Raw genomic sequence first — 25849 nt, 5'->3', positions numbered from 1 at the left:
GAAAATGGGCCACAGTCTGCTTGCTTGCTGACTGCATCGGGGGTTGCCAGTGTGTCTTAAACCTACAATTCACTGCCACCTGCTGTAAGTGTAGCCAGTAATAGTCACATTCTTCATAGCTTTGCAAAAAAATTTTATTTCTTTCTTTAGTGTTCCTATAGGTCTGTTCTTGCTCTTGGCAATATCAGTTTTTAGCATAAAAGCTATAAAATTAGAAGCCAGGGAAATCATTGATGCTTATCACAAGCTGTTCGTTCCGTTCACACACATGTATTTATTGAGTACCTATTAAACGCCTTGTGATTTTTCAGTTCATTGAAACTTGAATTGGAAATAGCCCCATTGTAGTTTGCGGCCCTGCTATTAGACTGGGAGGGCTGGAGGCTTGGCGAGATGGGGTTAAGATGTGCAATAGACATTGTGATGTCATCGGTAGGGATGGAGGACAATGAAAGAGACAAGAATACAGAGGGAGGGACAAGGGATGTTTGGAACACCTTCAGGGAAGTCTTCTTGGGGAGTGGGATGTGATCCACACATGTGATCCACACCTGTGAGAGAAAGACCCTGGGGGCGCTCTGGCCTCCTCTGGCCTCCTCTGGGCGCTCTGCCTTTTTGCTTGTTAAGAGAGCAGGAAGACCTCTGCCTGTGGATCCCTAGTATGCTGCCCAATAGTCAGGGCCTGTTCCTTTTATTTATTTATTTAAAGATTTATTTATTTTACTTGGCATGTCAGAATTACAGAGAGAGAGAGAGAGAGAGATATCTTCCATCTGCTGGTTCACTCCCAAAATGACTGCAGTGGCCAGAGCTGGACTGGGAGCCAGGAGCTTCTTCCAGGTCTCCCACATGGTTTCAGGGTCCCAAGGACTTGGCCATCCTCTGCTGTTTTCCCAGGCCATTAACAGGGGCGCTGGATCATGAAATGCAGCAGGGAGGACTTGAATCAGTGTCCCTAAGCGATCCCAGCCCCAACCCATTTTGTTTTGAAAGTTAAAGGCATTTGGTAATGGGGGGCGGGCACTGATTTCCCTGGAATCAGAACCTGGAATGTGAACTCTGGTGCATGGGATGTGATTATTCCGGGAGAGCCCTGAGGAGGGGAGTGGGGGAAGGGTTAGGGATGGGGAGGTTGCCAGGGGTTGATGCTATAGGCAAGGCTGGAAGTTCAGTGGGCTCAACCCAAGCCCTGGGCTGCTCTGGTATGGACACTGCATCTCCGAGTTGCCCCACTTTGGGGCAAGATGTGGGTCCTTCTGTTTCTGTCATTGATTCCAGGCCACCTTTCTGAGGGCAGGGCTGGGTGTGTGACCTTCTGGCTGCAGCAGCTTGAGGCATCACAGGGTAGTGACTGGTGGGAGAGTTGGGTACTCACAGACCTTTACCCAGTTATGCTTGCAAGATCTGGTGGTTGTGGACACTGCTAAGGGTGTTTGTGCATGATACTGTATTGGCCCCATGGAAAGTTGATAACTGAAGGACTCAGGCTAGATTCAGGGGACAAAGAAAGGATAAAAAGTCCTTAATATGTGGTTTTGCTTCACTTACCCAGTAAACTGCAGTGACGTTACCAGTAACCAACGCATTGATAGTAGCTGTAGCAGTAACAGCAATGCGAATACTCACTCACACGCCACAGGTTTATTGGGTACTGTTGTGTAATCCCTGTTTGTTGCCAGCCTGCCACATGTCTGGATCTGGGTCTGTGTGTTTGGACTCTTGCCAGACACGGCCCGTTCATTCTGTCGACTCCGAGCTCAACAGCTCACACGTTTTAGGCAAATGCCAAGAGACAGCGTTGCAAAGAATCCTGGAGAAGCTTAACTGCAACCAGGAAAATCAGGGGTTGGCAAGGTGCACCCCGACCCCCGAGGCTCTGACAGCAGCAGCATTCGCTTGTGAGGTTGCTGGAGGCTTTGTCCAGGGCTTGGTGCACGGGTGTCCCTGAGGGTGGATGAGCAGTGGATGAACCCTCTTGTCCTGGTCCATTTCTTTTCTTTTCTTTTCTTTTCTTTTCTTTTCTTTTCTTTTCTTTTCTTTTCTTTTCTTTTCTTTTCTTTTCTTTTCTCTTTTCTTTCTTTCTTTCTTTCTTTCTTTCTTTCTTTCTTTCTTTCTTTCTTTCTTTCTTTCTTTCTTTCTTTCTTTTTCTTTCTTTCTTCCTCTCCTAGTTTCTTTCCCTTTCTCTTTCTCTCTCTCTTCCCTCCCCTCCCCTCCCCTCCCCTTTCCTTCCTACTAAAGCGAAGGGAGAGAATAGCAGAGATTGGCATAGAAAGACATAGTGAGACCTTCCATCCACTGGTTCACGCCTCAGTGCGTGCCATAGCTGGGGCTGGCCTAGGTTGCTGTCAGTAGCTGGAAGCTCAGTCCAGGTCTACCGTGTGGGGCTCAGGGGCTGTCATGTACTAGAGCTGTCCCAGAATGTACATTAGCTGGGGGCTGGAATCAGAGGTGGAGCCAGAACGTAGTCAGGCTCTTGGCTACAGGCTGCGGGCGTGCCAAGTGGCGCCTTAACTGCTGTGCCGAGTGGCCATGCCTTCCCTAAGTTAGGAGAACACCAAACGCAGTGTGAATTTCCAGATGGAAGAAAAGCTTGCAACTTAATCTGCCTTATCCCACATCCCTCTTGTCTGTTCGGGATCTTAATACGCTTCAGGGAATTGCTGCTTTGGTTCACCCTGTTTGCCAGGATGTGCCCCAGCTGCCTGCCAGCCACGAGAACACCAGGTGACTTTGTGGTGTTTGTTTGGGGTGCTGGCTGGCTTCGCAATCAGGCCAGAGCCACACTAGAGACTGTTCTGCCTAGGCCAATGCCTTGAGTCCCGCTCTGTTTCCTCTGAATGACCCCCAGGAGTTTCACTGTCTTTTCTGGCTGTGAATGGAAGGGAAAGGGCTGGAGGATGGCCCTGGATCTGATTACAGACACACAGATGCTGGGAAATCAGGCCCCTGTCTTGTTCCCTACAGTCGAAGCCAGTGTTCAAAAACGTCCTGGGTCTGTGTGTGAACTAATTCAGGTCTCACTGGCTGGTGGCCTTGGGCTAGGGGCTTGGTTTCTCTGGTCCACAGCAGTGTCATTGTACAGCCAAAGGCCTTTCCATTCTGGTTTGCAAATAGCCACCCACATGTCCTTGGCATTGGGGGACACGATCCATGGCATTCCTTGTGTTCACCAAGGACTTCTACTGTAGCATGAGCAACCTGCAAGCATTTTTTTTTTTTTTACCAGCAAATCCCACCAATCATGGAGGTGACAATGAGTTGAGAATTTGTAGAATGTTCGTAAGTCTGGTATACTGGAATCTGAGATAAATAGCACTGTAGAACTACATAGCTCATTTACTTCTTTGCGTATGAACTTTGTCCACATGAGTCTTCGTGGATTTCATCCATTTCATGTGTCTCATTTATTGATGTCAAATTAGTCATAATATTTTCTTCTGATTATTTGATCTTCACAGTCATGGTATTTCCCGAATGAATCATCTGTCGTACTTAGGAGAGAGATGTGTGTTTGGCATCATTTGCTCCTGAACTAATTTTACATGCTTGTTATTAAGTGTTGTGTGTGGATTTGTCTTATGGAGAAGTCAGGCTGTTTGCTGCGGCATCCTGTACAGTTATGCCTGAGACATGTCTGACAGATGTTGAGGCAGAGTGCACCCAGGCCCTCAGATCTGATTCACATAACCCAAGTTTCCACATCCATCACACATGCCTCCATGAAGGCAGCACACGCGCTTAGCGTCCCTGAAAAAAACCACAACGGGAACATTTGCTCTCCGCATGGTTTCTGCCATTGCATTTAAGGAATTTTGGAGGGATTCAATTTTATTATTTTTATTTGAAAAGTAGAGTTTGAGGGAGAGTTATCTTCCATTTACCGGCTCACTTCCCCAAATGGCTGCAGTGGCCAGAGCTGGGCTGGTCCATACTCCTTCTGGGTCTCCCATGTGGGAGCAAGGGTCCAAGCACTTGAGCCATCCTCTGCTGCTTTCCCAGGCCATACACAGGGAGCTGAGTTAGACATGCAGCAGCCAGGACGTAACTGGCATGTGGGATGCCAGTGCCATAGAGGCGTAACCTGGTTCACCATGGTGCCAGCCCCGTTCAAGTTATTTTAAAGTGCTTTGTGCCACAGCCCTGTGGAAATGAGAGGATCGGTTAAGGCAGACAGGGAAGCTAGCAAGTTGGGCACCTGACTCATTACCTGCAAGCGAAGTGGTCCCGAGGAGGTTGTACTCCCTGTCCATGTGGACACACCCAGGAGCCTCCACTTGCAGCTCCCAGGAGAGCTCAGCTCAGCCCAGATTGAGGTTGCCACAGACCTCCTTGCTGCAGCTGACAGCCCACATCAGAAATCCAGGGCACAGGGAATACAGCCTGGCCTGGTAGGCATGCCCTCTCGGAAATGTACTTAGTGCACGGAGAAGCCCCAGGGATGGAGCCAGGCAGGAGATGCTGAGCCCAGGGGGAGGCTGACAAGTCAGCTTTCCCCAGGGAGAGTGGTGGTCACTGCACACCTGCTTTGGATGGCTCAGAGAAGGACATGTGAGGATCAGGGTGGGCGGTGCCTGGAGAAGTTCTCTCAATATTGGCACCCTTGAAGAGGACCCGGTCAGGGGTCTGAGTTAGTGGGGGAAGAATTGTGGGTCTGAGAGAAAGGCTATTGTTCCCAGCACTTGCACACCCCAGGTTCCCAGCCTGGGGAGCCAACAAGGTCGGCCTGAGATGGATGCCCAGCCAACGAGTTCCACTGGCACCCTTGCTGCTCTGCCAGGCCCTCTGCCCGTGAACTTTTGGGCTCAGGTGCACCTGCTCTTCCACCATTTGCCCTGTCACTTCTGTTGCCTCCCCGTGCTGTCCTCCTGCGGTCAAGGCTGCTTCCCTGACCTGGTGCTGGGGAAGGAAGTGCCTGCTCCTCCTCCCACCCATCCCTGAGGTCAGAGCTTCACACAGGTGTTTAAGGGAATACATTTCACCTATATTGCAATACAGATCTTGGAGCTCAATGATACTTCCCACCCAAACCTCTCTCCTCCCTTATTATTATTTTTTTAAGCTTTATTTTATCTTATTGGAAAGTCAGATATAGAGAGGAGGAGAGACACAGAGGAAGATATTCCCTCCGCTGATTCACTCCCTAAGCTACCTCAAGGGCTGGAGCTGCACAGATCCGAAGCCAGGAGTCAGGAGCCTCTCCCGGGTCTTCCATGTGGGTGCAGGGTCCCAAGGCTTTGGGCTGTCCTCCACTGCTTTCCCAGACCATAAGCAGGGAGCTGGATGGGAAGGGTGACTAGGACACAAACCAGCACCCATATGGGATCCCAGTGCACGCAAGGCAAGGACTTTTGCTACTAGGCTACCGTGACGAATCTTATTTTTCTTTTTTCTAATCTTTACAATTGTGTACTTACATTTCATTTCACAAGCACAGGCCTAATGCTCCATTAGGTAAAGATATGAGCACATAGCAAGTAAAAAATAATACTGAAGAACAGCAACAGCAAGAACCTACCTTTCCTTAGGAGTATAAATAATAGCTGTACCCAGTAGACAAGTCCCAGCGTGTCAGTCTTGTACCTATAGATTACATATTTTGTACTCTCTCAATTAGTTACTGCAGATCAGGGGAAACATATGGTATTTGTCTTTTGGAGTGTGACTTATTTCACTAGGCATAATGGTTTTCCAATTGCACCCATTTAGTTGCACAAGACAACACTTCCTTTTTTATGACTGAGTAGTACTCCATCACATATATACAGCACATTTTCTTGATCTTGTCATCTATTGAATCCAAATTATGACTGCTGTGATTAGAACTGCTGTGAACAAGAGAGGACAGGTAGTGGTTTCCTATGCTGATTTCACTGTGTTGGCTAAATTCCCAGGAGTGGAATGGCCAAGTCACGTGGTAGATGTTTTCTGAGGACTTTCCATGCTGTCTTCTGCGTGTGTCTCCTATGTTCCAAAGGACCAGCTGTGCCAGCTGTTCTGGGACCAGGATCACAGGGCCAGGCGTTATGCTGTCCTCTCTTGTCCTTTCCTGCCAGGCTGTGTCCCCCCGCAAACCAGAGCTAAGATGATCCAAAGCCAGGAGCCAGAGGCTTCTTCTGGGTCTTCCACTCCAGTGCAGGGGTCCAAGCTCTTGGGCCCACCCTCTGCTGCTTTCCCAGGCTAGAAGCAGAGAGCTGGATTGGAAGTGGAGCAGCCGGGACACGAACCGATGTCCATATGGGTTGCCGGCACTGTAGAGCAGAGGACCAGCCTGTGTACCACTGTGCCAGCCACAGAGATTCATATTCTTTGGAAGTGGAGGAAAAGTTCAGCACAGCTGAGCATCCTGGGTTCCCGTGGTGTGGTCAGATAATAGTGTTGTTTGGCAAGTGGGAAATAGAGATCCTAGGGAATTAGGTGACATTTCCAGGTGCCACAGCCAGGAGCCTGGGAGAGCCAAGGTGGAGATGAGGTTTTCTGACTCATCTTTGGCACAACCTCCAAGTGAGGTTTTGTTCACTTTATTTTTTCTCTCCAACTTCTTCCGGTGGCTCTGTACATATACTGTCTTGGCAAAGTTCCTGTATTTGATGAAGTCTGTGATTATATTTTCTTTGAACCCGCTTATTTAATTTGGCTAAGGGATCTGTTGTGTGGCATGTCTTGGTGTGGAAAGCAGTCACACTCAATTATGTACAAGGAGAGCCAGAAGACAGACTGGGCGTTTGGGCTGGATCTTAACTTGGGGAACTTGTTCCCCAAATCTGGAGTCTTGTTCTCTGTGTAGTTCCTGCCCCCGGGTGGGGTGGGGTTGGGGGCGTGTAATTTGCAGTCACAACTAAGATAGGCAGCAGGTGAGAACAGGTGTTCTGCACTCAGGTGCTGGGCCTGCACCTCAAGCATCCCTGTGAACTCTTGGTTTCATGAATGCGAAGGCGTCCGAGGGAGCAGGTGCCACGTGGACTTGGGAGCTCAGGGGATGGCTTGGTGGGAAATGTGGGTGTTGGGCCTCACAAGATGGTGTGGCTGAGCGAATGAGATTGGGGCGTTGGAAGGCCTTGCCCGTGGAACTGAGGAGTTTGGCTTTGGCCCTTGGGGGTGGTAATTAGAGGAGGGGAGTGGCCCAGCCAGTGGAATCCTTTTTACATTGTATGTGTGAGGTTACTTTGTATGAAGTGAAAGTAGCAGTATTATCAAGAGCAATTAGGTCGCTGCAGGAAGTTAATAGAAAAATACAATGTTACAAATGCATCTTTTCTTGGTTGTGTCCCTTCCCAGGAAGCTTCTGCCTTGCAGGTGGAGTACCAGGAATTAAGGTGCCTTACTCTTCACAGTCTGCCTTCTGTAGCTTTGTGAGCTGTCTGCCCTGGATGCAAGGGGCGGAGTAGGGAGTCTCAGTCTAGGTTATATTCTCATAGAATCAAATGAAGGTTCTGTTTTGTAGGTCAGGGTTGGCATAACCACTAGCAATTTTCTATGGTATGATTTCATCAAGTTCTTGGTGGAAACGGGGGTGTGGGGATGCCGATTCGACATTTGGCGTTGGACTCAGGCTGGCTGGGGCAGAGGCCAGGACAGTGGGGTGCGCTGTAGACCTGAAACCACACAGTGTCCAGTTGTCCTCCGGGTGAGCTGTCCCCGGAGATTGAGTCCAGGGCCCGGGGCATGTACTGTGCTCGTCCCTGCTTTCCTGCCCACGGACTAGGCATTCAAAGGCTGTTTTTTTCCTCTTACTTCTAAAGAATGAAGACAAATTTGGTGAAGGATTTTTCTTAGCACACAATCATTTTTTTTTTAAAAATTTGTTTTTATCTGACATGCAAAATGACAGGGTAGAAAAGAGGGACACAGAGAGAGAGAGAGAGAGAGAGAGAGAGAGAGAGAGAGAGAGAGAGAGAGAATCTTCATCCACACTCCAACATCCACCTGACTGCAGTGACCAGAGCTGGGCTAGGCTGAAGTCGGAGGCGGAGTCCAGTTGGATCTTCCATGTGGTGGCAAGTGATCATGGGGCCACCTGTCTCTGCTTTTTTGTGGGGTACGGTGGGGGGGGGGGCATGGAGGCATTAGCAAGGATCTGCAGGGGAGCAGCTGGGACGCTAACCAGTGCTCTGTTATGGGGTGGCAGTGTCCCAAGGGCTGGCTTCACTGGCTACACTTGGCACCTGGGCCTCAAATTTTTAAAGACAGAAGAAAGGTTAGTGAAAGGGTAGGGAAGGCCACACATTCGGTGTTGTCAATAGCTACATGCAGATGGATCCCAGAGTACCATTCTGGTGGGCACCTGCTGGGCTGTGGAGGGGCGGACTGAGGTCTCTGGTTCCCAGCCCCACTCCCCTCCCTGCCCCTTCTCCCCAATCCCCCCAGAGAGCACGGAGCGCCTGAAGGAGTTGGAGAAGGCTGGGAGGTGGATAGAGCCTGTCTGTGAGTGATTTGGCAAAGCTTGTTCTGGAGCTCCTTTGTGATGCAGGGAGAGGTGTTTCCAGAATGTTCTCCAAGCCACCGGGGGTTGGGACATGTCTACTGAAACTGGCTGAGCACAGCCGTCACTCTGTCCCCCCACCCCCAACCCCGCCCTGCTGCAACCCAGGGATTGCCCGTACTGGCTGTGTACCAGCACAGCAGGGCACCCTGAACTGCATGCTCCCCGTGCCATCCCGCCTGGACCTCTCCTATGCTAAGATGCTCCAGCATCCCTCGCATTTGCTGAGGTTCCCCTGGTCTCTCAGAGGATGCCTTCCGCTTTTGCTTCCCTGCAAGAGGTATGCCTGCTTCTTTTGCAGAAACTGTGGGTTCTGAAGGCAGGACTCAGAACCTGGCTCCCCCCAGGGCTGCTTCAGAGCTGATGACTTTCTTCCCTCTTTTCATGGCTCTCCTCCACTGAGGCTCGTGTCACCGGGTGACAGGGAACTCTTTGCCTTGACACGGTTGTATCCTGACTGCCTCTTCGCTGCTTGCTGTGACCAGCATCTTCCGCTCCACCCTGGTCTTGCCTGTGATGACCTCACAGGCCGTGTGGATGAGCTGCCCAGCCCTGCGTCGGAGTTCCTCGGCCATTGTACTGGGTCGGTTCTCATCAAGAGTTCAGGGTCAAGTCTTCTGTGCTGTGAGCACTCTCGATGGCCCCTTTTTCTTGCCTTTCACTTGCTTCTTGCAGCCTGGTGGACTTTCTGGTCTTCATCCATCTTCAGAGTTCCCTGTCCTTTCCCCCTCTCGGCTTGATAAAGCCCCAGACTAGACCATAATCAGGATGCAGCTCCTTAGTTCTGCCAATGTGTATCACAGATCCCACTCTGTGGGATGCACCACAAGGCAAACAAATGAGAACTCTGGTCTCTTGGCACACACAGCGTTGAAGACTCACTTTCCTTGGCACCCTGCTTCCGCTGCCCCGTGCGTGGCATGCAGCCTCGCGTCTCTGCTTGCTCCCAGGAAAACTACTGCATGCGATACTGAGGCTAGAGTGTGAGAGGGAGGCTGCAAGAAGAGAAGGGCTGGCACATGTCTGTAAACGGGCCGTTTAGCCACACGTGTGACTGTGAAGCTCAGAAGCGCCTGGTGTGTGGGAGTAGCAGTGCCAGCTACCACCTTGTCATCTGATCTGACACCTGTGCCAGGCTGGGACTCATCTCGGAGCAGATTGTGTGTTATAATTAAAACACAAAAAACCTTCTGTGTGGATGCGCTGGGCCAAACTGCCCATCCCTGGCACAACTGGAATTTCTACTACACTTGACTCAGATAACATTTACAAATCATTGCTTTAGACTTCTCCCTAAAGCCCAGTGCCTAAGTGGCAGGTGCCTGCGTGTAAGGCTTGATGTGCCAATCCTGGGGTGAACTTTAATTGCTCTCAGCCCACTCCGTGGTTTACCTGAATCACACATTCTGTGTCCCTGTTCCACTTGCCTTTCCCGACCTGGATGGAAAATGGGGAAAATGAAGCCACTTTTGCCTCTGCTACTTTGTTCTACTTGGAAGCGATCTTGTTTCATTCAGAATATTTTCATTATATATGTCCGTCCTTCCTTCCTTCCTTCCTTTCTTCTTTATTTTTCTTTTCTTTTTTTAAAAGATGTTTTTTTGAAAGTCAGATACACACAGAGGAGGAGAGACAGAGAGGCAGATCTTCTGTCCGATGATTCACTCCCTAAGTGGCCGCAACGGACAGAGCTGAGCCGATCCGAAGCCAGGAGCCCAGAGCCTCTTCTGGGTCTCTCATGCGGGTGCAGGGTCCCAAGGCCCTGGGCCATCCTCAGTCATCTTCCCAGACCACAAGCAGGGAGCTGGATGGGAAGTGGGGCTACTCGGATTAGAACCAGTGCCCATATGGGATCCTGGCCTCTACAAGGCGAGGACTTAAGCCACTAGGCAACCGTGCTGGGCTTTCTCTCTCTCTCTCTCCCTCCCTCCCTCCTTCCTTCCTTTCCAGAGAAAAGCACTTTGGGTAGGAAGTTTTCACACCTACCTTGAAACCTTCCTTTCTTCCACCAGCCTCTGATGTAAGAGCGCCTCACTGAAGCAGCGCCCCCTGGTGGTGGCTGTGTCAGCTCCCGTGTTGCCAGCGGCCGCTCCCTCAGCGGGTGCTGTTACCAGTGGGTGAGGTCAGGTGAGACAGGTAGGAGATCTAGGAGACGGTGCTAATAGCTGGCAATTACTGTGGTCTCACCGTATGCCAGTGAACGGTACTTTTATTACCCCAAGACCCAAGGAGGAAGGCATTATTTCCACTTAACAATAAAAAGATGAAAACACAAGTGATTTGCCCAAGTTCACAGTAAGTCAGTGGTCACTGCAGCATTGAAACCTAGGGGCTGTTTCAACACCCTGTGATCTAGCCGGTTTTGTGGCACAGCAGGTTAAGCGATTGCGTACGACGGCAACATCCCTTCTCAGGAGTGTGTGTTGGGGTTTTGGTTGCTAATGGTGTTTGGGAAGGCATTCAGAGATGGTCCCAGGACCTGCCACCTATTTGAGAGACCAAGATGGAGTTCCAGGCTCCTGGCTTTAGTTTGGGTGGCCTTGGTTGTCGTAGCCATGTGGCGGAGCGCATCAGTGGATGGAGAAATGTTCTCTTTGTCTCTCTTCATTTCTGTCTGTCTGCCTTTGAAGTAGATAAAGTAGATTAAAAAGAAAAGAAACCTTCTTTGTGTCGTGCCTCACTTTGAATGGGTTGAAAGTCGTGCTGAGAAAACTGCTCTTGTCAAAGAAGTGGGTACGATTCGGAGTCCCCAGAAGAGTGCTCTGCTTTCCCGCTGGTGTTTTTTGGGGTGCCACCTTGGGCCTTTTATCTCAGTGCTAGACCCTTGGATACCACCAGCAAGCTCCCTTTAGGAATTGTGTGCACAGATCCAGGCCTCGGGGTCCCCAGGCGTGGTCCCTCGTGGGGGTCCCCCATGAGCCCCTTGCTCACTCGCTTTTATCCTCCTGTTTTCTCATGGGTTGGGGTGGTAGCTTCAGGCAGACCCCCAGACAACATGCCCACCAACTGCAGGGTTCACAGTAGGGGTGGACTTAGCCACCTGCCATCAAGTGCTCATGCTGCCCAGACTTGGTCTCATTCTTTCTCTTCCTCTCTCATTGCAGGCCATCGAGGCATCTGCGCACATCCACTGAGATATTTAAGCTCCAAGATCTCGGAACGTAAGCTGCAGCCAGGCAGCTGTTGGCTGCCAGCCGGCCGAGGCAGGCTGGAGAAGCCCCCAACGGGGCCGTGTGGCCCTGCTGTGCCCGTGTTCAGGCCCGCTGAGCTCGGCCCGCTGAAGCCCCGGGTGGTGACCGTGGTGAAGCTGGGTGGGCAGCCGCTGCGCAAGGTCACCCTGCTGCTGAGCAGGCGCTCGGGGCAGACCTTCGAGCAGCTCCTGGCTGACATCTCAGAGGCCTTGGGCTTCCCGTGCTGGAAGCAGGACCGCGTGCGGAAGTTGTTCAGCATCAAAGGCAGGGAGATCAGGAGCATCTCGGATTTCTTCCGAGAGGGTGACGCTTTCATTGCCATGGGCAAAGAGCCGTTGACGTTGAAGAGCATTCAGGTGGCCATGGAAGAGCTGTACCCCAACAGAGCCCGGGCCCTGACCTTGACCCAGCACAGCCTGATGCCATCGCCAAGGCTCAGAAGCAGGCTCTACGGCAAGGCTCTGAAAGTCGGGGAGAATGAGCTGGCCAAAAACTGCAGTGAGGTCCCTGGGGGCAAGGTCACCAGCAGGCCCCAGGGGAAGAGCCCCACGGACGTGGCACCCGAGGACAAGCCCAGAGGCCAGAAGAAGTGGGGAAGGAGCAGACGGGAGCCTGAAGCAGGCAGCAAGCCACCCAGGGAGGCCAAGGCAGAGGAGAGGCCCACGGGTGGCGAGAAGCCCCCAGGGCTAGAGCATCAGAAGATCTCAGGGGACACGGTCAGGTGTGAGAAGTGCAAGAAAGAGAGAGAGCTGCAGCAGGGCCTGCACAAGGAGAGGCTGTCACTGGGCACCAGCGAGCTGGACCTGGGCAGGTGCCGCAGGTATGACGTGGAGAAGTTGGCTAGGACGCGCAGCTGCAGGAGGTCTCCTGAGGCTGGGGACGACACACACAAGGGTGGTGGCCACCAGAGCAGCCTCAGGGATGCCACTCAGGAGCTGAGGAGGCCTGGCAAGAATTTGGACAAGAAGGAGGACAGGGACATGGAGGAGCAGGAGAGCCATGCTCCTGGGGCAGCCAGGGCACTCAAGGATGTTCGAGAGGCTTCAGTGGGCCCGGGGGAGGGGTCAAGGGAGGTGCAAAGAGACTCCAGGCTCACGTGCAGGACCAAGCAAGGCGGTGGTGACTGGCTCCCGAGAGAGCATCAGGCCAACCCCGAGGAGAGGAGGGCAGGTGCGTCCGCTGGGAGGAAGACAATTCTCAGAGACGAGCCACCGGCCAGGGTGGAGAAGGAGTCCAGGATGAGGCCTGAGGAGAGCAAGGCAGAGCGGCCAGGGGGGCGGAAGCCACGGCCAACAGGCATCCTCACAGTCAGTGTGGAGAAGCACTATGAGACTGGCCGTGTGGTCGGGGATGGTAACTTCGCCGTGGTGAAGGAGTGTAGGCACCGGGAAACCAGGCTGGCCTACGCCATGAAGATCATCGACAAGTCCAGGCTCAAGGGGAAGGAGGACATGGTTGACAGTGAGATCGCCATCGTGCGGAGCCTCTCGCACCCCAACATAGTGCAGCTGCATGAGGTGTACGAGACGGAGAGGGAGGTGTACCTGATCCTGGAGTACGTGCAGGGCGGGGACCTCTTTGATGCCATCATAGAAAGTGTGAAGTTCCCGGAGTCCGTTGCCGCACTCATGGTCAAGGACTTATGCAGGGCCCTCGTCCACATGCATGGCAAGAACATCGTCCATCGGGACCTCAAGCCAGAGAACCTTCTGGTAAGCCCTGGGGTCTGCTGCTAAGGGAGAGGGTATTCGGGATAAAATGGTACCGGTTGCTTCTCAGCCTGCTACTTTTATACTCTAGGACGCATCACTTCTACATACTTAGGCCAGTGCTTAAAACCTTGGTTACAACTCACGAGTTGCTGAGGTTCACACCTGCTGGTGGCAGCTGCCCATCAACACATGGTGTCCACCCTCAGGGCTCTCACAAGGACACCCCTGTGGCCCTTTGCAGAATGGCCCTTGACCTAGGAGTTCAAAAGGAGTGGCTGAGTAGGGGGGGTCTGTGTGTGTGTGTGTGTGTGTGTGTGTGTGTGTGTGTATGGGAGGGATGTCAGAGATCAGCTCTGAGCCTGCAGCCCCGATCCGAGTCTTGGCTTTCTTATTGTGGACTCTGAGATAAGTCCTACTGTTTGTTTATATATAAAAAAGTGAGTGATAGTCCTTATTCCAGTAGCTGGAGCGCAGACTGGGCACGGAAGGGGGAAAAGCTGCTCCGGAGAGCTGGCACCCTCCCTGTACTGCTGTGGCATTCTCTTGTTTAGCACGAACAGCCCCTTGAGGTGCCAAGGGCTCTGTGACGGTGATAAGGTAAGGCCAAAGCAAGCATCCCTACGATGAATGCAGATGATAACAACAGTATCGTGTCCCTCTTGGCCATGGCCTTACTACATTCCACTCACGGTCACCGAAGGCACACACCCACCTCCACTTCCCCTCGCTGTCCAGTCCAGAGCAAACCTCACCTTCTTGACCGCTTGCTCCGGATTGCCTCCTGCAGCCCACATCTGAAAGACTAAATGCCTCAACATCGTCCATCCCAGGTACTTCCGTATGGGATGCATTGTCCTGCCTGCTACACTTACACCTGCTACCAAAGCTAGAGAAGCAATTCAGGTGTCTTCACGGGTGAGTAGTTTAGTGATCGAGAGATATGAGTCACCATTAAATGACTCCCCCTTGGCAAAAAAAAATTCACTTTGGCATTAGCAGAGTGTCCCTGTCCAATGTTCGCTTGCTTTTTGCGTTGTTTCTCTCTTTGGGGTTCTGAAAACCCATGTGATTTCTGGGAGCGGGTGATGTACTGGGCACTGTTATTGGAATTGCGACAGAGAAGTGTGTCTTAATGGCTCTATTAGCTGCACTGAATTGTCTAAGCAGTAGAGATTTTGGGTAGAACCTCAGTGGATCCCATGGGTTGACATTGCAAGAGTGGGCCTTGTGAAATACTTGTGTTTTGAGATGTTTTATTTGGGGGCCAGTTAACTTCATCTGCATTTTCTAGCAAGGTTCTAGAACTGGTCTGTTGAGTTGGCAATGTCCAGGAACATGAGCAGGGATCTGGGTTGGCAATGCAGAGTAGCAGGAGCTGGAACTGGCTCTCCAGCATTGGGTGTTGGTGTTACAAGCAGCAGCTTGGAATACTAAGCCACAACTGTGGTCCCAGGTGCTGTCATTTTCCAGCCTAAATCCATGAGCTGTTGGTTACTTGCGTTGATCCTGTTTGATGTTTTTGCTCTCTCTCTCTCTCTCTTTTATTTTGGATAAAGCACATTGTATTTTTCAAATGGAAAACTCTTTATGGTGGTGGCATGACTTCTTCAGAAACTTGTGCTGGTTCAAATCCCAGTTGCTCCACTTCGGCTCCAGTTCCCTGCTGACATGCCTGGGAAAGCAGCAAGCGGATGGCCCAAGTGCCTGGGACCCAGCCACTCTCATTGGAGACCCAAATGGACTCCTTGGCTCCTGACTTCCGCTTGGTCCAGCTTTAGCCATTGTGGTCATTTGGGGGAGTGAACCAGTGGATGGAAAAACCTCTCCCTCGTGGTCATACTGTTTTTTTCTAATTACTTAATTAATAAGTCAATATTTTCTTTAAAAAGAGGCCTACGTATTTGAGTATTTGTGGACTAGGTGAATGTATTTGCTTACCATTGGCTCCCTGGAAAGTTAACAGCATCTTCCCTTACGCTTGCCGATAGGATATTCACACTGCAAATTTGCTTCCTATCCTAAGGCCAAGCTTAATAAATATCACCATGGTGATTACCATGCATCAATTCATGTTCTTCGGTTGCCTTTAACTTGGGGTTTTGCGCTGTGTTGAGCTTTGTATTGTCAAACTAATTGCTTCTCCCTTTCATGGATGGCGTCCGTCTCTATTAAGGGTCCAGCCTGACTAAGCTTGGGATGCTGACTGTGTGAGAAGTGACTCTTGCTGATGTGTGGCTGGTGGTCATCGGGGCTGCTTTTAGAGACGTTGTGGAGGTGCTGAGAGTCCCTCATGGAGCTAGCATGCTGGTTCTAGTGTTCGATGAACAGAAATATTTGTGGCTGATAACTGGGCTCAGGAAGTCCCATCTGAGGCCTGTACGTGTGAGTTCTCCTAGTTTTCCTGGTCTCCTTTCCTGGTAAGATGCTAATACATTCCTACCCGTGGGGGTGTTATGCTCCTGAGATCTTCCCAAGAAATTTTAATTATGAGGATTTCCAGCTTGCAGAAATAGCTGTGTTGATTGCTACTCCTGCTGGCGTGTGCTCCAGCAGGGGTGTGGGGGGTGGGAGGCTTTTGGAGGCTGTTGCCTGCACCCTGGAGGAAATGAGTGCAACCTGCAGGAGTGATGCGGAGACCTGCTGGGGTCAGAGCGGGCACGCACAGGCCAGGCCATCTGCAGCCAATGTCCAAGATGTCAGGCTCTGATGACTGGGGACAGGGGAGAGTCTAAAGAGAAAAGCGCTCCCATTTCTTACACTGGAAATCATGGCTGCAGGGGGTGGGTGGGAGGCACTTCAGTTCATGTGTGTGATACTCACTGCCCCGGCTTTCCTGCCTGTGCCTGTGGCTCAGAGACTGAGTTCTGGAGGTGGCAACGGGGGGGGCACATCACAGCTGGGCTGGGGACAGCGTGGTACCCTCTTTCTGGCTGTCGCTTGGTAATAGTGAAGGAGTAGCCATGTCTCCATATTCTAGACCTTCTCTTAAAGGTGACTAGAACAGAGCAGTGAGTCATGTCCTCAAGGGGCTGCAAGGATGGCCCAGACACTGGCCCTATTGTCCCTCTGAAATAAACCTGACCGTCATGTTGAATGCTGAGTCCTTGAGCTCTGCTCCTTTGGGGCACAGGTGGGACTTGCCGTGCCGAGCTTTGGCTCCCTTGCCCATCCTTGTCCCTGAATGGCAGAGCCCCCCCTCTTCCATCAGCCCTGCTTTTGTCTGCTTCCTGCCTGGGTTTTGAAACACAGGTGTCCACGTCTTCTCAGAACCTTCTAAACATTCACAAATAGTTTTCTGCAGATCCACCACTTCAGTGAAAAAGCAATCAGACAGCTAAGAGGCATCGCTTGTCAGGGTGTCCTCAAAGACATCAAGAAATGTGGGTTTCAGCAAGAATGGGGAGTCACTAGAAAGAGTGGTGCATGCAGCCCTCCAGCCATTGGCTGGTGCTGATGGCTTGAGTGAGAGAGAGAGAGAGAGCATTCTAGAAAGATCGAGAGCTCTTCACATCCACTGATTCTCTCCCCAAATACCCACAACCGCTGGGGACCAGGGTGGGCTGAAGGTGGCAGCTGGGAACACAATGTGGTGTCCCAGTTTTCCTGGCATTCCTTCTGGAATCGCCTCTATCTAACAGGTTAGATGTCTGATGGTTTAGATTCTTAAGCTCAGACACATCTGAAAACCATTCTTCATGTGCCTCAGACTTGGCAACTAGCTTCCAAGCGATGACCGCGTTTCCACCAGGAGTACCAAAGTTCAGTAAAGGCCCGTTGTCCTTTTAGCAGTTGGGTTCGTGTGTTGTAGTGGCATCTGTCTAACAGAGTATATTTAAGGATCTGAAATGATGTTAGATCCTTTGAGAGAAGTATTTTTATTTACTAGGAAGGCAGAGATAGAGATAGATAGAGAGAGAGAGAGATAGAGAGAGAGATAGAGAGAGAGATAGAGAGAGAGATAGAGAGAGAGATAGAGAGAGAGAGATTGTCCATTGTGTCACCCCCCAGATACCTGCAGCAGCTGGGGTTGAGCCAAGTTAAAGCCAAGAGCCCAGGGATCCATCTAAGTCCACAGGGATGGCAAATGAACCAAACGCGGTGGATAAGGAGGTGGGCATTTAAATGCCCGGGGTAGCAGTTCTGAGAGGGGAGACCTCTAAGAGGACCTTAGGCCATGATGGTTCTGCCCTCAAGGGGTGATGAACACCTTGTAAAAGGCCCTCTTTGCTCTAACACATTCCACCTGGGGAAGATGCTTGGCGAGGTGTGGATGCCTCGGGCCAGCTCCGAGACCTGTGGGAAGGTGAGTTTCTGTTCATTTCCGGCGACACAGTCTCAGGTACTCTTGTCCGAGCAGCACCAAATGGCCTAGGCTAGCCATCTTCCCATCAACCCTGAGCTCAGCCAGGCAAGGTCACCGCACCCTCATCCGTCAGGAAGATGAGGCCGTGACTAATCCAGCTGCAGATGGAAAGTATCCATCCATGGGTTTACTCCCCATGTGGCCACAACAGCCAGGGCTCGTCAGGCTGAAGCCAGGAGTGTCACCCAGGTCTCGTGTGGATGCAGGGCCCTAAGGCTTTGGGCCCTCCATCCCCCGGTTGCTTTCCCAAACCATAAGCAGAGAACTGGATTAGAAGTGGGGCAGCCAGGACCCAAACTGGTCCTACTGGTGCTTGCAGGTAGATGATTAACCAATTGAGCCATTATGCCAGCTCCTGTCCCACTATTTTTTTTTTTTTTTTTGTATTACTGTATCTTTGCTGACAAAGTGCAAGCTGATTTTAGACACTGGCATTTTAGGGTGATTTGGTTTCTAAGATCTTTTCAGTCCTTGTGGTTCACTGAAAATCGACCTTGGGCTGTTGTTAGGGGGTCACTGCTGCCATCCCATGTCAGAGCAGAGGTTCGTGTTCTGGCTGCCACCCAGTTCCCTGTTAATGCAGCGGGGAAAGCAACAGGAGATGGTGGAAGTATTAGAACCCCAAGCCATCCGTGTGGGAGCTCCTGGCTCCTGGCTTCCACCTGACTCACATCTGGCTGCTGTGGCCACTTGGGGAGTGAGCCAGCAAATGAAACATCTCTTGGTTTCCACGTTTTTCTGTATAACTCTGCCCTCTAAACATACAAACGGACTAATAAATAAATTTAAATTTTAGAAAGAGAATGTAGCTCAGAAGGAAATAGCTGAGGAAGCGTGGAAGCTGAAGTAAGCAGTTTGCAAACAGTTTGTGGGCGACTTCCTTTTTGAGGGCAAGCTTGCTTTTTGGGCTGTCCTTTGCTGCCCTCTACTGTTCAGAGAAGAAATCTGCAAGTTCCCATTTTAATTTCTATCCCGTTGACAGGACCCAGGGAGGGCAGAGCAGGCAGAGGGTCTCTAACGACCTGGAGCCTCACCCCAGCAGAAGAGAAAAATGATGGGATGTGAGTCAGGGCAGGGCCGCTCAGTGGGGTCTTTGGCTGCTTCTGATGGCCAGCCGAGAGCACCGAGGCCTCCTCTCTGCCTGTGCTCCCTCGTGGGCGTTCTGCGGCAGTGACCTAGGGGGATACCAAGGCGATGGGTAACAGGTCCCCTCTTCTCCCTCCCGCGCTGCGGGGGGTGCTGGCCAGGGGCTGCACTTCAGAGCCCGCACAGATGAGCTGCGGTGGCACTCTAGGATGGTCAGCTGGCCAGCGGGGTGGCCAGAACGCTGTCTGTGCATCTCAGTGTCCTCCCTGGGAGCAGGTTTGGAAAGCCGGTAGTTTGGGGAGGAGTCTGAATTCACACGGGGTAGGGTGGTGGGGGAGCTGACACCTCCCATGTCAGCTGGCATCCTTCAGAGCCAGGGCTGTGTCACGGCAAGTTTTTTTTTTTTTTAATAAGATTTATTTATTTATTTGAAATACAAAGATAAAGAGAGATTTCCCATCGCTGGTTCACTCTTCAAATGTCCACAACAGCCAGGGCTGGGCCAGGCCAAAGGCAGGAGCCAGGGTCTTCTTCCAGATCTCCCATAGGGGTTCCAGGGCCCAAGCATTTGGGCCATCCTCCACTGCTTTCCCAGGTGGCTTAGCAGGCAGCTGAATGAGAAGTGGAGGAGCGGAGACTTGAACCGGCGTCCCTGTGAGATGCTGATGTTGCGGGTGTCGGTTTCAGATTTTGTACAGGTGAATGGTCATGTCTCGGGCAGGTTTTTCAGATGAGTTTCCTGTTGGGCAAAGGATAGCATTGGATGGGCCCAGGAGCCCCACTGCTCTTGCAGGAGCAGGAGGAGGGTGTGGCTCAGGTAATGCCCTGGAAAGTCAAGGTTGTGAGGTCCCCTGTGGGAAAAATCCAAACCCTAACCTCGCACAGGCCTTTGAGAGCAACAAAGTTACCGATGGAGAGGAAGCCAGCAGCCCCTGACAGCAGCAGCTGAAGACGAAAGAGTTAACAATCCTGAGCAGCCTGGGACCCTGGTATGAGAAAGAGTGGCCAGCAATCACCAGACCGACCCCCCCGGGGTCTGTGCCCACTAGTTGGTGCTCCTGGGGAGTTCCTGGGACGACCTTGAGACTCTACGAAGGCCTCGGGTGTGTTCTGCAGGCCTATAAGAGAACTGGGCACAGAGGTGCCATTTTACAAGGGTGGCCGTCCGTAGCTGAGCCCTTGCCAGTGAGAAGTGCGCTGTGGATTCTGTCGGAGCGTGCGTGCAGCCCGGCTGTGGCTGTGGGATTTGCACGTGGAAGTGAGTGTTTCTAGTATTTGGCAGTGTGGACATACAAGTGTAGTTTTGTGGACTCACTCAGCCAAGTACTTTTCAGGTTGATTATTTAATTAGGGAGTGAGCACAAATATGTACGAGGGTCGTATTATTATTAATTATATTGTTATTTTCAGCCGTTAGCTAATGTGACTCACAGGGGTGATGAGCTGGCACTTGGAGGCACCACGCTGCTTTTCTCCCCTTCCCTTCCAAATGGGCTTTTGCAGCCTCCGTCGTGCCGTGAGCCCTCTTTGGACGGCATCTCTCTGTCTCTCTGCAGACCAGGCAGAATGGGGTTTCAGAGGCTAAGACACACGCCACTCGGGGTGATGCCAGGAGCTGCAGTAGAGAGATGAGGCTGGGTGCCTGCGGGTGGCTTGGTAGTTCCTGAGACAGTGTGTGCGCCTCTCTCTGTTATTATTATGTTTTATTTTGAGTTTTATGGTACAGTTCCATAAGGTCTGGGATTTCCCTACTCTTTCCCCCAAATCCCTGATGTTCCCCATATTATTACAACAGTATAGTCCTCCGTAAGCAGTCGTGAGTCCATCATTCTGTTGTGTAAGTGAATCCTGACATTGTGGGTACAGACAATGCCAGGCATTGTCTAGATATGTCCAACAGTTTCATCTTTGATTTGGAAGTAGGGAATGCATGTTGCATTGTGCCTTCCCATCTGGATATGACAGTCTCTATTACACCATCCTTATGCGTTCCAGTAAGTGAGAAGCAAAGTCAACAACAAGAATAAAGCTAAAACAAAAAATGTACAGCACCGTGGAATTCAGTAGCATGCTATTGAATCACTAATGTGTCGATGAAGAAATGAAAAAGCAAACACAAAAGCTTCTTGGGTAAAATGATGTTACTGTGTGATCTATGAGTCAATGAAGAGTTTGACATGAGAAAGGAAACTATTCGGAAGAAAAAAAAAATAAGACCAAAAATCCCAAAACCCACGGGTTGCAGCAAAAACAGTATGGCAAGCGTCATTGATCTTAAAATTTACATGAAGGCTGCCTTATATCAGAGAGAACAGATGGTATTTCTCTCTCTCTCTAAGTTTTATTTGTTTTTATTAGAGTGGCATATTAGATTTACAGAGAGAAGGAGATACAGAGAGAAAGATCTTGCGTCTGTTGGTTCAGTCTCTCAGTGGCTGCAGTGATCAGAGCTGAGCTGATCTGAAGCCAGGAGCCAGGAGCTTCTTCCAGGTCTTCCATGCGGGTGCAGGGTCCCAAGGCTTTGGGCCGTCCTCGACTGCTTTCCCAGCCTACCAGCAGGGAGCTGGACGGGAGGTGAAGCAGCCCATGGGACTTGAACCAGTGCCCATATGCAATGCTGGCACTTGAAGGTGGAGGATTAGCCTTTGAGCCACAGCACCAGCTCCTGCGTTGCTTCTCATAGTTTTCGTTACCTCTGTCTTCTGTTCATGTAAAATAGAACGCACCTTGAATTTTATTCCTTCTTCCAGCATGACCCAACTATGTATTACATTTACCGGTGGAGATCAGCTATGTGTGTGTTCAGGACCCAGATTTTCCAACAATATTCATTCTATGTTCAAATCCCTTTGCCTAATCTCTGACAACTCCCTTCGCCATGGGAGTTGTCAGAGATTAGAAAGCCAATTTCTGGACTTGTTCAAAGGAATGAGACTCAGATGGCACTCGTAAGGGATGCTGGCACTAGCAGGTGGAGGCTCCAGCCCCAGAATTAAGCAGGTGGATGCATGTTGATGGGGTGGGACAACCTGAGTCTTCCTGTTCGTCCACAGTGAAGGTAGTGGGTTGTTTTTCCTATTTCAAAAAGCGATTAATTATCGTGCTGGCACCTCCACCTGCTAGTGCCGGCTCATGTCCTGGCTGCTTTGCTTTCCATCCAGCCCCCTGTTAGTGGTGTAGCGAAGCAGCGGAGTATGGTTTAAGTCCGTGGGCCCCTGCACTTGTATAGGAGAACTGTAGGAAAGCTGCTGGCCCTGGGCAGGAGTGAGGCAGATCCAGGGAGTGAACCAACAGCTGGAAAATCTCCGTGTCTCTCCTCCTCTCTCTGTGAAAACTTCCAGATTAAAAAAACCCAATAGGGCCTGGTGGTGTGGCCTAGCGGCTAAAATCCTCGCCTTGAATGCCCCGGGATCCCATATGGTCGCCAGTTCTAATCCCGGCAGCTCCACTTCCCATCCAGCTCCCTGCTAGTGGCCTGGGAAAGCAGTCGAGGACGGCCCAAAGCCTTGGGACACTGCACTCTCGTGGGAGACCTGGAAGAAGTTCCTGGCTCCCGGCATCGGATCGGCGCGCATCGGCCCGTTGCGGCTCACTTGGGGAGTGAATCATTGGACGGAAGATCTTCCTCTCTGTCTCTCCTCCTCTGTGTATATCTGGCTGTAATAAAATGAATAAATCTTAAAAAAAACCCCAATAAATCATTAAGAAATGATGAATTCTACCTTCTATGAAACTTGCTAAAAGTTCAAGGCAAATGCTGACTGCGGGACTGATACTCTGCTGGGTAGATTGCAGCCACTAAGTGGGACTCCTCTGTGTTCGGAGTGGTCTCCTCACAACCCTTTGCAACAGCAGAGGAATGAAGGCTGTGAGGAGTCAGGAAGCCAGCCAGGATTATCCAGCTACAAGTCTTGGAGTTTTGTGAAGATGCCTAACCTGCTCAGTTCTGAACTCACTGTGCTCCTATGCAACATCTCCCTGCTGTTTGTGTCTTCCTTCCGACCCACAGTTCTTTTCCCCTGTGGCCCAGGCTTTTCCTTACCCACAGATCTTTGCTCTAAGCCCATGTTGTCCGGCAGGACTCTGCAGTGATGGGGGAATGTTCTGCCTCCCTGGCTTGTACAGGACGGGAGCCCAAGCCCTAGAGGACCGCTGGGCAGGTGGTGCACCGCACCTGGTGAGGCTGGGAGATGAAGTGTTCAGTGAGTTTTGATGAAGAAATTCAATTGCCATTGGTTAAGAATAGGTGTACTGGCTTGGTAGGCACAGTGGACAGCTCAGTGGTTCTTTAGTTGAAAAGGAGAGTGTGGACCACAGAGGTCAAGATTTTCTTGATGTGTGTGGAAGAGGTGGTCGGTGATGCATCTTGGCTCTGAATTTGTTGTCGCCTGTTCTTCTCAACATGGTTTTGTTGGTTTGGGGATTTTGGTTTCTCACAGGTTCAACGCAACGAGGACAAATCCACCACCTTGAAACTGGCTGACTTTGGCCTTGCGAAGCACGTGGTGCGGCCTCTGTTTACCGTGTGTGGGACCCCAACGTATGTAGCCCCGGAGATTCTTTCTGAGAAGGGTGAGTATTATGCTTCTTTGCTCTGCGGGTCCCTAGCTCACTGACCTCCAAGTTCTATATTTTAGTGATTTTTTTTCTTTTCCTATATGGAATAGTTGAAAAGTTCTGAAGGCTTGAACTTTATTGCTGATATTTGAAGCATATTTCCTTGACCAAAACCTGGGAACCTCCTCTTTGTTAAGGCTGTCTTTATTACAGAGGACATATTGGTGTGTGTGTGTGTGTGTGTGTGTGGACAGTGAGGTAAAAGATGGGGAATTGGTGGGCGTCTCAAGGAAGCAAGGCCATCTGTGACCCCAGTCAAGGCCACCCGTGATGGGAGAGAATTGAAGTCATTCCTATGGTAATTGAATCAAAAAGCCCTTCACCAACCTTGTATTTAAAGGGAGTCTTTAGCACCTGCTTGTATGTTATGTGAGAATCCACATGTTTCAGTGATGTTCTGGTACTCAGACTTGCAGAAAGGAAGAGTTGCTCTGTAATTCCAAGTGTGTGACTGTGTGACTGCTTTGGTTCTCTAGGAGAATTAGTCTGTCCCCCCTGGAAAGCTCTGGCAGGGGGAGGGAGTGACCTGAAGAGCAGGAGGGAGCGATGGCTTCCCTGCAGAGACATGATAAGGGCAGCTAGTGTGAGGACGGGGGAGATTTGGAGGTAGAGACAGGGAGGAGGCCTGGTCTCAGGGGGCCAAAGACAAGAGAGGCTGGCTGGGCAGGGTGGACCTAGAGTCTCTGGAAACTGCCTGGTTTGTGGGTATGGAGCAGTGAGGCCCTCTCTTGTGTGTTTCCTGAGAGCTGATACCTTATTTTGGTCCCTGGTGTCTCTGTCTGCACAGGTTACGGGCTGGAGGTGGACATGTGGGCTGCAGGTGTCATCCTGTACATCCTGCTGTGTGGCTTCCCCCCATTCCGCAGCCCCGAGAGGGACCAGGATGAGCTCTTTAACATCATCCAGCTGGGCCACTTTGAGTTCCTCGCTCCATACTGGGACAGCATCTCTGATGGTGAGATTTGGGGCTCTCCCCACACACCAGGGTGAGGAGGGGAGGAGGCAGGGCTGGGTCGCCTTTTGGGTTCTGGTGGCAAAGCAGTTTCCAGGTGGGTTGCACAAAGCCCCTCTCTACCCCCTGAGCTCCAGGCGCCTCATGCAAAGTGCTGTGAACACTCCACTGGTTGTGAGGGTTGACGGGAAAGTCCAAAGTCAGACATACAAAGGGAGGAGAGACGGAGAGGAAGATCTTCTATCTGTTGATTCACTCCCCAAGTAGCTGCAACGGGCTGCTGGAGCTGAGCCAATCCGAAGCCAGGAGCCAGGAGTTTCTTCCTGGTCTCTCAAGCAGGTGCAGGGTCACATGGCTTTGCGCCATCCTTGACTGCCTTCCCAGGCCACAAGCAGGGAGCTAGATGGAAAGTGGAGCAGCCAAGGCACAAACTGGTGGCCATATGGGATCCTGGGCATATGCAAGGCAAGGACGTAAGCCACTAGGCTACCGCGCTGAGTCCTGCAGTTTTTCTTAAGGTTATGAAACAACCTCAGAAATGAAAAACACCGGAAGTAACAAGACTGCCACTTGGAGAGAGACCAACTTCTAGGAAGTAAGTGTGTGCAAGGGGCACAGACTGAAAATGCCTCTTGTCTGAAAGCAGAATTCTATGGAACAGAATAGCCCCTGACCACTCATAGCCCTTCACACATCAATCACCTGAAAATAGATATGATAAAGGTACGCTTCTTAGTCTTTGTGGCATCACACAGTTGCAGGGTGGTACTGTGAGCCAGTCCCCAGGACTACCACGGAGAAATTCACATGTAAGAAGGAATTCCAGAACCATCTCATCCCATGTTTCTGTCTCGCATTCTAACAGCCGCCAAAGACCTGGTGAGCCGGCTGCTGGTGGTCGACCCCAAAAAGCGCTACACGGCCCACCAGGTTCTTCAGCACCCCTGGATTGAAGCAGCTGGGAAGAGCACTGCCGATCTGCCGGAGGAGGCATCCCCCAGCAGTGAGGGCCTCGGCCGCAGCCAGCGCAAGAGGATTGCAGAGCACGCATCGTAGGCACCGCCTGCGTAGTCGGTAGGCGCCAGTGCTACTTAAGGACAGAAATGAGAGGGTTAAGCCGAGAAAGGGGCCTCACTGTGGGAGAGACACTGCTGGCTTTGCAAAGGGTATTTTTTTTTTTTTTAAACAGATGAGCTGCCTCCCTGTGGTAAATGTAACATAGTTCCATGTTTGCATATCTGAAGTCTTTAATCCTTGTTCTTGTGTTGGTAAGACTTGGCGTCAGTGAGGAGCTTTGTTAATAATCGTGTGTTTTGCTTCCTCCTTCGTGGTTAACTTGGTAGTGTACCACGTGAGTGGTGCTCCCAAGGGACTCAACTCCCCTGTGGAACTAACAAGGTGTACCCTTGGTCTTTCTGTATTAATAAAATATGCTCTGGATAACAGAAG

General features: G+C 51.1%; 1 protein-coding gene across 1 annotated transcript in view; it reads left to right on the top strand.

Annotated features, from left to right (window-relative positions):
- DCLK3 (doublecortin like kinase 3) overlaps window positions 1-25517 on the top strand; it is a 35817-nt gene extending 10300 nt beyond the window's left edge. Inside the window, exons 2-5 of the mRNA XM_004588367.2 lie at window positions 11584-13382; window positions 23271-23403; window positions 24236-24403; window positions 25266-25517. Coding sequence (XP_004588424.2) covers window positions 11584-13382; window positions 23271-23403; window positions 24236-24403; window positions 25266-25456 — 2291 coding nt within the window. The 3' untranslated portion in view covers window positions 25457-25517. The remainder of the gene's footprint in view (window positions 1-11583; window positions 13383-23270; window positions 23404-24235; window positions 24404-25265) is intronic.
- Window positions 25518-25849: the final 332 nt, after the last annotated feature.

The sequence above is a fragment of the Ochotona princeps genome, chromosome 30 (assembly GCF_030435755.1).
Source record: "Ochotona princeps isolate mOchPri1 chromosome 30, mOchPri1.hap1, whole genome shotgun sequence".
In the NCBI taxonomy this organism is placed as follows: Eukaryota; Metazoa; Chordata; class Mammalia; order Lagomorpha; family Ochotonidae; genus Ochotona; species Ochotona princeps.
This window is presented reverse-complemented; position numbering and strand designations above follow the sequence as displayed.